General features: G+C 33.4%; 2 protein-coding genes across 3 annotated transcripts; one reads left to right on the top strand and one right to left on the bottom strand.

Moving 5' to 3' along the window:
- The first annotated feature begins 1,499 nt into the window (after window positions 1-1,499).
- Window positions 1,500-7,968, top strand: LOC131855684 (nucleoplasmin-like protein). 2 transcript variants are annotated; one of them, XM_059206983.1, is made up of 6 exons: window positions 1,500-1,609; window positions 2,368-2,507; window positions 4,790-4,915; window positions 5,795-5,920; window positions 6,564-6,614; window positions 7,141-7,968. In XM_059206983.1, exons 1-6 carry the CDS (start codon window positions 1,588-1,590, stop codon window positions 7,240-7,242), a joined length of 567 nt encoding a protein of 188 aa, XP_059062966.1. In that variant the 5' UTR covers window positions 1,500-1,587; the 3' UTR covers window positions 7,243-7,968. The 2 variants fall into 2 exon arrangements, with proteins under 2 accessions (XP_059062966.1, XP_059062967.1); XM_059206984.1 differs by lacking the exon at window positions 6,564-6,614.
- A 1,611-nt stretch (window positions 7,969-9,579) lies between these two features.
- LOC131855683 (uncharacterized) lies at window positions 9,580-11,404 on the bottom strand. The gene is made up of 2 exons (XM_059206982.1): window positions 11,153-11,404; window positions 9,580-11,067 (listed from the first exon to the last, which is right to left on the bottom strand). The coding sequence occupies exons 1-2, from the start codon at window positions 11,256-11,258 to the stop codon at window positions 9,629-9,631; spliced, it is 1,545 nt and encodes a 514-aa protein (XP_059062965.1). The 5' UTR covers window positions 11,259-11,404; the 3' UTR covers window positions 9,580-9,628.
- Window positions 11,405-11,629: the final 225 nt, after the last annotated feature.

Here is an 11,629-nt window from a genome sequence, read left to right as displayed (position 1 = left end):
TTTACATTTTTTTATCTTATAGATTCAGATTCTAAATGACTATTTTAAAAACGTTTGAATCTATAAATATATAAATTAAATTTTTGTAATTATATACGTTTGAATATATAAATTAAAAGAAGAAATAAAGAACAAAGATGAAGCTATTTGTAACATGGGTACAAAATATTTTAAAATAAAGTCCAGTAAACTACGTTTACAGAAAATGTATGGCGACCTACAAATGCAAAATGAGAAGGTTATATTCTTGCGTAAAATATGTTGCATGTTTAGGTACTTTCACTTCATCCAATCCAAAATCCTAACGTTGATTTGTTTATTCATGAGCAAACTAATCCAATTTTCTACTGTGCCACTTGGTAGGTAGTAAGACGTATTTAAAACTACTTAAATTAAATGGACAGTTACATTATCAAAATATACAGCTCAAAATTAGTCTCGCATCTATCAACAATAAGTATAATAACAAAAGAGATATATTATGTGCTACGTGTAGAAAGAAATATGAAAATTGGTTCCCTTATAAAATTAAACCCACGAATACTAAGAGAAAAAGAGATTTAAGAAATTATCTGAGACCACTTGCTGCACTAAATGCGATTATAATGATGATGAAAATAATACATCAACTATATATAAATCACCCAAGTACTATTACAAAGATCGATCAATATCTGACACTTGTTTATTGAAAAAAAAATTACCGTCCCATTAAATAAATTATTAAAGGAATATTTGCATTTAATTTGGAAGTGGTATTCGTGGGAACCTTTGTTTCGAATTCAGTTTAACAATAAGGGGCTATCCCAATATTGCGACACAGATCTGACAAGGGTTGTAGATGTCCTAAGTTTAGTGATGTGATATATAAATATATAAGTATTGAATCACGAGAATTTCTACTTATTTCATGTATGAGACCACAAATATTCAGTGCGAAAACCTGACCACGGCTACTGGAAGCGTTTTTAATTTTTCTATTGGTGATAAAATTCCGACCGTTATTGCCTCTCTGAACGAGGCAAAGGAAGCTATTTAGATTTTTTTATGTTCTAAAATTTTAACGACAATTACTATTTACTGAAATATTTTTGTATAATTATGTAATATTATGATATCTGTGATATAATTAAATGACGCCTTTAAAATTCCTTTCTCTTTATTTATACGATGCCATTTTAAAAAAAATAATTTTTACTTATTTGTTAAGTATTCTATTTCTATTATATAGTAATAAGACCGCCTTTTGTAGTTCTACTTTCTGATACGTCATTTTTATTAATATTCAATTATGATTTGTTTCTTAAATTATATTAGTACTATAAATTGTACAATTATAATATCTCGACAGCGTATAGTATAGTATCTCTATATAGTTTGTGGTAACAAAACTGTTGTACTCCTTCTTAACTTGTCTATGGTCGGTTCACTGAAAAGGAGATGGACGAATATGGAAAAAAAAAAAATGTCTATGGTCGGTAACTGGCAAATTGTATTTTGTAGTAGACAATACCAATCTCCAGATTTTTGTGCGCCGGCATCGCACGTGAACGTGTCGCAAAATCTCAATATATTAGTGAAATCACCATGACGGACGAATATTTCTATGGTTAGTACTAATCTCAATAGTATTCTCTTACTGTTTTTACATTTATTTATATTACAATTCTTATACTTTATTCTTAAAACGTGAATTAATATTAGCGTCAGGTTGACACCCGGCTCGCCATTTTCCTTTACTAATAAATATTAATTTTAGGATCCTTTATCTTATATCAAGTATTATAATGTATTTTGTATTGATCTTATTACGAAAACTGCACAATAAACTGAATAAGACTCTCGATTTATTGTTTTTAATGCTCTTGCCGCCATTTTCGATTAATCGTTGATGGTAACGTAATGGCGTTTTTGAATTTCGCATATAATTCTACGCTGCACATTTACCTTATATTGATTTTCGGGGTATGTGAATTTATCGCCAATTCTTTTAGAATTGGCGGCAACGCGGACAATTTTAAAGTATGGCGTCCAAGCGACGCAATGGATTTTTTAAAATGTATCCGTAATGAATTAAGACATTTAAATACGATTACCTGTTCTGGGAAAGCGTTATTTTGTAGTCGTTAACTTCAATTTCGAGTTGTAATTTTTTTGTGTTTTAAAATGTATGTTTGAGGTTATAACTGATAAATCAACACGAGTGACGGCCATCGCCTTTTTTGTGTACAATCACTTATGTTGTCTTGCCCATGACTTTTCAACAGTTTTATGGAATTATATTTTAAATCGCTAGTTGTGTATTAAGTCCCGTTGGTGTGCTGTGTTTGGGCGTGTTTTTCATTGTTTATTGTTAATATATTCCAGGTGCTACCCTTTCGGCGTCACATCAGTCCGAGACATGGGACCCGGAGGCGAAAGCGGAGTACCCCCGCAGCAACAAACTTCTCATCCGCCAGGCATTATTAGGACCAGACGCGAAGGCAGATGAATTAAATGTTGTTCAGGTTAATACCATTTCTTTTGTTATGTTAACTTATTGTTAAACTACAAAGGACCTATTGTTTTAATACCACGTGTTTTTGCTTGATACGGAAATTTGTAATAATAGTATTTGCCGGTGGGGCACTAGTGAAGAATAACTATGAATTTGTCATTGGGGTGGTTCATATCAGTAGGCCTGGAAGGCCATGCATATGCAATTAGAAAGTATACACTTAGGGTTGCCAACTGTTTTTAACAAAAAAACGTATAAAATAGTTTAGTAATTTTAAAAAAAAGTTTTTTTCAAATTTTGTTTTCATCGCTTTTGACATCTAACATTTCGTTCAGTAATTATAAATTGGTAGTACACATGAGTATTTTATTTTATGCGTCATCGTAAAAGGTTGAAAATAAAGTATTTTTGCTTACTTTATTTGTATGCAAAAATATAAAGTTGCCAACCCTATATACACTACATTCTGAGGAGATAAAAACTATCACTTCTAAGAATATCCTTCAATTCTTGTCCCTTACGGGTCTAGGTAGAGAACTTTAAAATAGAGGCAAGCACAATAGATCTATACAGGTCTTAGCACCTGACAACAGCCCAAACCCCCTCAATAAAAAAAAAACATGCAAATTTGAGGCTGTTTAACCACAATGACACCAGATGTTAGTGAAGAAGTGGTCTAAACTGCAAATTCTAATAATGCCTATTATCTTTTGACATGAATTACCCAAATTTATAAGAGACAGGAAACTGTCACGGAGAAAGTTTCACTCCTTAGCTGGCTGTATTATTAGTAACAGTTTGAACTATCCACAATGTTAACCAGTCTCATTCGTTTTTTTTTCACCCATATACTTGTACCATTACATATACCCATATACTTGTGTAGTAACTTTGTATCAACTAATAACTTGTAATCACATCTATACATTGTTTATATTATTAACCAGGTCTTAATACAAATAATCTTATGGCAAATAATGGTATTTACCTATTTTGATGTTTTGACTAGGTCGCACTAGCCATGGTCATGCACTGACTTTATTTGCCATAAAATTATTCATGTTAACACATGGTTAATAATATATATAAAACAGTAAAGTTTAAAAATTAGCAATCTCTTCCAAACAAATAATAATTATATGTCAAAATAATGATAATGAGATATTATCTGTAACTAATTAGTAATTAACAATACATGTTAATTAGTTACAGATAATATCTCATACAACCATATTGTTATCAGTACTGAGCACATCCAACCCTCTATGATATACTTGCAGTTTTTTTTACTTGTGACTTTTATTTTGTGGACACACTCATTTTATTTTGTGATGTGTGGCAAAGATTACCATCATGTTGTAATTATTACTTTTATGATATCACCATCCTAAAGTGATATATTTATAGGAATTATCTTGAAAACATTTGTATTATTATCTTGAAGGCATTTGTACTATGATAACATTTTGATTTTATAAATATGTATAAAAATATAAAGTTGCGCCGGTTATAGAAAAGTTGCGCGGTAACAGATTGAGCTGGTATGGGCATGTTATGCGGAGGAATGAGGACCATGTCTTATGGAAAGTGTATAATATGAATGTGGATGGATGTAAAGGGAGGGGACGCCCTAAGAAAGGATGGATGGATTGTGTGAAAGATGATATGAATAAAAGAAGAGTATGTTTAGATATGACGACTGATAGAGATCAGTGGAAGAGAATGACATACTGCGCCGACCCCAAATAATGGGATAAAGGCAAGGCAATGATGATGAAATATGTATAAAAATAAAATAGTATTCTTTCATTATTTTATAATATACTAAGCTGTACCCGCGACTTCGTTCGCGAGGAATTTAACTTTCTTTTTCTAAAATAAAAGTAGCCTAAGTTACTCATTACATCAGCAACATGCCAAAAAAAGTCCCGTCAAAATCGGTCCAGCCATTTTGAGTTGAACCTGAACAAACAGACAGACAAAAATTGTAAAAAATGTTATTTTGGTGTATGTATTGTACTTATTTTCATATGCATGTAGTAAAAATAGGTTATTTCTATTTTACAAACAGACACTGTAATTTTATTTATATGTATAGATAAAGTCTGTTAAATAATAGGAAATTTTGAATACAAAAATTTTTATTGGCAATTTTTAGAAACATTCATGAAATGTATGTCTATAATTAAGAGAATATTGATACAAAAATGTGTCTACAACTCATTGGCGTAAGTCTTATGTTTTGCTGTCAATATTGTGCATAATAACAGCAAAATTGAACTTATTCCGCAGGTAGAGACGATGTCACTACAGGACTCTGTGAAGATACCGGTAGCTGTGTTGAAGGCCGGCGAGACGAGGCACGCGCGCCTCGACATTGAATTCCCAGATGCACCAGTTACATTCACACTCATACAGGTAAGGTTCACTCACAGCTTTTGTTTTACACTAGCTGTACACATGACTGTGTCCGCGTGGAATTTAACTTATTTCTAAAATAAAAGTAGCTTGAGTTACTCCTTATTACATCAGATACCGGCCAATAAAAGTCCCGTCAAAATTGGTCCAACCATTTCAGAGATTAGTCAGAACAAACAGACAGACAAAAATTGTAAAAAATGTTATTTTGGTGTATGTACCATATTTATATTCATATGCATGTAGTAAAAAACTGTTATTTCAATATTACAAACAGACACTCCAATTTTATTTATATGTATAGATGGCATGTATGTAATAAGACTGATTTGTGTACTGTACTGGCTCACCTGTTGAATAAGGTTTGATGGTACTCCTGATGGAATTATATCATATGAACTTATTACTATAGAGAAAATATATATTTTACGCCGATCCTAAATGATTTTGAATGATATATGACCAAAATGATCAACTATATCTGACCTATATCTATTTCAAATATCTGTCGCTACGACAGACGGATATTTGAAAGGTTTAAAAAAGCCGCTTCAAAATCCGTTGCGAAGTTTTAAAGATTGAAGCATACATAGGGACAGACTTCATTTTATACTATGTAAGGATATTACACTGTACATACTGTTGGTATATGTACTTACTAAAACCCCGTTAATAATATAAATAAAGCTAATTACTAATTTAGTTCCAAAATGATGATACAACTATTACCATGTGTAACTTGATGGGTATGCAGTGTCGTTTTGATGCTGCATTGCCTGCTTATGATGCACTCGAGGCATTTGTCTGATTAAAAAAACTCCAACATCATTCATACATTAAATGTGTACAAATATTGATGTTATTATTCTGTGGGCACAGGGTTCAGGACCAGTCCACTTGATTGGTCAGCACCTCCTCGGGGCACTTGTTGATGAATTTGAAGAAATGGAGGAAATGGAAGAGGAGATGTTAGACGAAGAGGAAGGCGATGACTCGCAATTTAAGGTGAGTTTAAAATGATTGCTTGTAATGCTATTAATCAGACGTAAAGTTTTTATCTGATTACTGGAGTAAGTAGCAAGTAGGGAAGGGCTTTTGATATCTGTCTGGTAGGTTTATCTGTTGAAATTTATAACACAATGCACTGAGTTATCTGTTGAATTTTATCTGTAGTGTTTATCATTTTATAAACACTGTGGATATAGTCAATTTCATAACAGTAATGCACAATATGGCATATGGAAACTATAAATGTAAATTTACGATTATTTAAAAGAGCAACACACAAGTTTCTTGCTCGATCTTGTGATAAGACAGCGTTCCGAATGTGCGGTAGATTAAAAAAATTATGACTGTTGAAAAGTGCTTAAAAGAAGTTTACTTGAATAAACGATTTTCTATTCTATTCTATAAAGGATACTAGAATTTTGTTTCAATTTTCGCCAATTCTACTCAATGTTGTTTTATCATTAATATTATATTTTTAAATACTTAACAAGTCACCTGGCTTAAACAAACCGTGGGACATTTGTTAGTAGTCATATAATAAGAACGGTTGATGGTAAAAGCACTCTGTTTGGAACAGGATTGTGTAGTAACTTTCTATCAACTGATGAACTAGTCTATACATTAGATACTACATTTACAGGATGATGAGAATAAAAGAAAATCGTCAGCAGCCAAGCGCAAGACGAATGAGGTACTGAAAACCTTCAACTAATATGATTATCAAAAGATAATAGACCAAACTGCTCAACAGAGGGAAAAGGACCATACCCAGTTCTGCAAACCAATGACAGTCCTTGTATGGGAGTTGCACGATTCTTGTTGATTTATTTATTTCTACAATCGTGAAATTATGGGAAACTAGGAACTCTGTCATTGTCTGGGACACTGGGAACCTTGAAATATCAAAATTATATATTTTTTATATGAAAAGTAACGAGAATTGGCTGTTGGTTTTCTGTATACTCATCCCCCTTACCCTTTACCTTCTGATAAGTGAGATCACAGGTTTTTTTTCGTAATATACATTTCCTAAAAACCTCGAATGATATAAAAGGCGCGCGATTTAATAACTTTGACGATAATCCGTTAGTATTGTTGTAATGAACAGTAACAATATGCAATACAGTGCTTTATTTTCTTTATTATAAAGACTACTTTAAAATGTAAGAGCCTTGAATCCCAAGTTCAGATGTCTCAATTAGTTTTATCATTTACAGGATGAAGACGACGAGGATGGTGAACCCAAGGGCAAAAAGGCGAAAATATCAAACAACGCCAAAGGCAAAGCTTCATCGCCCAAGAAGAACGCCAAGAAGTGAAGTGTCGACGTCGCCAGTGCGAGTCCAGCCGCTCGCCGTCCGCCGTCCTCCGCCCTCTGTCTCCACTCATATAGACCAATTCCATTTAAGACTGACTACATGCTCCATGGCTAAATTTGTAGGTATTTTGTACCTAGTGTAATTTGGAAGTTGGTTTGTTATGAATTGGGGACCTAGGATTAGAATACCCTGGTCGGTAACACTCGCAGCGGACGACGGCCGGCGAGCGGACAGCGTGGACTTGGCGCATCTCATAGTTGTAACTGCATAGTGTGGTAAATCAGTCTAGGTTAGCCTTGTATCGATTGTGTGATTGCGAGAGTGGACGCGCGAGTATATGTTCGTCGTGATAGTTACTTACCGGTCGAGGTGTCTACGAACTAATCGATCCGAGCCTGTGTGGTTACCGCAGGTCGAGAGTGATCTTTCACAGGTTTTTTTCTATACATTTTTTTTCCATTCCTTACTGTGGTATAGTGTTATGGATGTCAAATTTAATATTACTATAGTCTTAAATTCACACAGACGTATTCTTAAGTTAAGACATAATTAAGCATAATCAATGTAAGAAATTGTATTGAGTAGGGCCGGTCGGCGTAATTGAATTTGGTAACTATTTGAACGATTTCTCATTTCAGAATGATAACTGATGATCTATTATAGTTTGTTTGTACATATACATATAAAAACATAAGAACGGTAACAATAAAACATTTCTAAACATTATTACATATTTTATTTCATTATCATTTCCCTCCTGTATCTGCATTATACTCTTAAAAATAAACTATGCGACTTTCAACTATCAATAAAGTAATTAGATTAATTTGAAATAACACAATCGTTGATATCGTAAAGATCTAGCCACAGCCTTCTGGGAACTATAGAAAGTGGTAACTATTCTGTTTGAGATGAAAAAAAAAATATGGTGGGAATTGTAGTCTGCAAAAAGAAATCTGTGATGAGCTGTTTTAAATATTTTGGTATGCCCACTCTGAACTTGAAGAAATAATCACATATATATTTGCAGTAACTTTAGTTGCATATATTCACGAAACAAGTTTATTTTGATCTGTGGATTTGCATATTGCAATTTCATATACAATGATTCTACATTACTTTAATTTCTTAGTCCGTAAATTAAAAATTATCCAATAGAAAAGTGCTCTCTATTGACTGCCATTACGTGAATCGAGTCGCCAACCTATTCATAATCCTTAGAGTAATAAATCAATAAAATAAAAATGTTATTCTTGAAATTATTAAAATAAGAGCATTTTTATTATTGAAGTAGACATCGCTCGTGGAATTTTGGTTACTGATTTTTTTTATATATGTATCTATACTATGTAATTTTATCTTATCTGTACTAGCTACTCTCCCCGGCTTCGCGCGGATGTACACGTATTATATATATAAATCTTCCTCTATAATCACTAAATCTATTATAAAAACCGCTTCAAAATCCGTTGCGTAGTTTGTAAGATTTAAACATACATAAGAACGGACAGACAGCAACAGGTACTTTTTTTTATACTTTGTAATAATGTATACACACACCGTAGGTTAAGGTATGTAATATTATATTATCTGTGGTTAAGGTAATATTGCTTGCACTACGTCATCAGTTGACAAAGACCGACTACCCCCACCTGAGATTACAATCTAAACTACTAACCGGATTTTAATAATATTTTGGTATCTAAGTAGATCACATCATGTCAGTATGATGAATTCGAGTAAAAGGTAGCCTATGCTAAATTTGGACAAGACAGTTTTCTTTTATGGATGATAATGGAATAGTCACTCGCCTGCGCGGTTACGGTTTACGTTGGCGGAGCACCAATGGAGGATGATAATATGAGCATGAGGTCAGTTATCCATCGTTATAAGTTCACCAGAAATATATCATGGTTTCCAGCGGCAACCGCGTGGAAGATGAACATATTTGAAGTCAACCTGACATGGTACATTGCTAGCAATAAGAGCATCCAGTACTAACAATCCTCTTTCCCCCGGACAAGACAGTAGGGGTAACCAAAATACGTCTATGATATGAATCTGTCAGTCTACTCATCCTACATGTTATAAAAAAATCGTTCTTTTCATTATAAGATATTAAATTATAAAACTACAACTTGTACAGTAACCGACGAGAATTAAGAGTCAATAGGAACGGGTTGAGGTGTACCGACAATCTGATCAAGATTGCTTGCAGGCACTGGTTGCAAGCAGTGCAGGACCGATCGTCGTGGAGATCTTTGGGGCAGGCCTTTGTTCAGTAGTGGACGTCTTCCGGAGCTGAAATGATGATGATGATGAGGCACGGATTAAAAATTCAAATTAATAAATAATGTTTATTTGGTAACAATTATACTGAACAGGTTCATTTCCTATCCAGTAGGGCTTGCAGTATCTTATTTCTTTCTCTTTGTATATTATTTGAGTCTTGTATTACTTTAATGAGTGTATTAAACTTGTCCTTATCATGTCTATCCTGCATTGTTTGCATTACTCTCTTTATTTCAGAATATGGTATATCATCATTGCCATTGTGGCTACATTCCTTCATCCTTGAGCATGGCTCATCATATATTTTTTCAAAATAAGCATAGTATGGCCACTTGTGACACTTGCCAGTGTCTATTTGTTTGTGCCTTAGTCTAACATAAGTCTGTTTTAGATTTCTAAATTTTCTATCACACTCTTCTGACGTTAACCCTAACTTTCGTCCGATGGTTCTCCAAACATTATGCTTCCTCAATAATGGATCCCTGAACTTTTCCATATTGTCTATGTAATATGTAAGTAGCTGTTTAACATAGTCTTCTTCTTGATACTTGCATATTAACTCTGGCATTCCCTCTTTGCTATGTGAGTAATTTGGATTGTTATAAATTCCTTCAAAATCTTTGTAGTATCGCCATTTTGTGATGCCAGATTCTGATTTCATTTTAATTCTAATGTATGTTTGTTTTAAATTTCTGAATTTCCTATCACAATTACTGGGGCTCTCTCCGACTATTGTAGATATATCTTTCCAAAGTTCCTTTTTTTGGAACTTTGGATTCCTGAACTTGTGTGCTGTTTGAGCATATGCCTCTATCAGTTGCTTGATCTTAGTTCTGTCCCACGGTCCCAAATTGGGGTTATAGTTGTAGAATATTTTCTCAAAATAATTATGGTATGGCCATTTTATAAGTTTCCCAGTTTCTCTACTTTTTTCCAACCAATTGAAGTATGTTCTTTTCAAGTTTTTGAACTTGTGGTAACAGTCATATTCCGTTGTGCCCAGTGTTGCTGCTATCTCCTTCCAAACATCCTTCTGTAAACATTCTGGGTTACGGAATTTATTAAGATTCTCTATATACAGACTGAGTAGTTTCTTCACTTTGTTATCTTCCCAAGGCTCTAGCTCTGATAGCGGTAGCGCCTTGCACTCCTTGAACACTTCCTCACATATACTGTAGTGCACCCATTTGATATCTTTACCCAATTGTTTCTTCTTCAAAAGCCTCATATAGGTCCTTCTAAGGTTCCTATATTTCTTGTTACATTCGTCAGCCTCCGCCCCAATGAGAGGTGATATTTCATTCCACAGTGTTTTATCTTTTGAAACATTTTTGAACCTGTCGTCTAAGCAGAGTGTTAGTAGTAATCGAATTTTATTTCTATCCCAAAAGTTTTCCTCTCTGGTCTGTTTTGTTAAATCTTTATTATAATTGTTGTCGGCGATGGCGTGTTCAGTACCTTGATCTTCATTTATCTGTATGTACTGCCGACTATCACCTGTGTCAACAATGTAACGAGTTTCTTGACTTACCCCTGAAACGTTTAATTCAATTAGAATACGAAATGTTTTATGAACCTATACCAAGGATTCTATTTACATTTATGTACTTGAACATACTTGGAGGATTCTGTATATTAAAGTTGTTACTGCTAAATATAACATTACTTTGATCTTCCCTAAGTACAAACCAGTAACTTTGATTGTGGGAATTATTTAAGTCCATAGTTTCAACAAAAAATATTGTTTATGTAAATAATAAAGGAATAATTCACTCAGTAACAGTAACAGTTACTAATTTCAACCATAATAATAATAAATAAATAATTCAAAACAAAAGTAATACAATCGTTTCGCAATTGCTCAAAACATACATAAAAGCCCAAACCCGGATTGTCAATAAACTGACTGACATCAAGAATGAATGCTCTGAGCTGTGAGTATTCATGATCATAGACTAGAAAGAATAATTGTTTATTACTCTTTCAACTCTTTGATAGTTTGGGGACGCCATTTTTATAATTTCATCCGTTGTTATTTGTTTGTCTTCACGGCATCTTAATAATTTTCATTTGTGTTGTGAGATTGTGACTTAAT

This window comes from Achroia grisella, unplaced genomic scaffold (genome assembly GCF_030625045.1).
Source record: "Achroia grisella isolate CSIRO2021 unplaced genomic scaffold, CSIRO_AGI_Agris_v1 utg1462, whole genome shotgun sequence".
Lineage (NCBI taxonomy): Eukaryota > Metazoa > Arthropoda > Insecta > Lepidoptera > Pyralidae > Achroia > Achroia grisella.
This window is presented reverse-complemented; position numbering and strand designations above follow the sequence as displayed.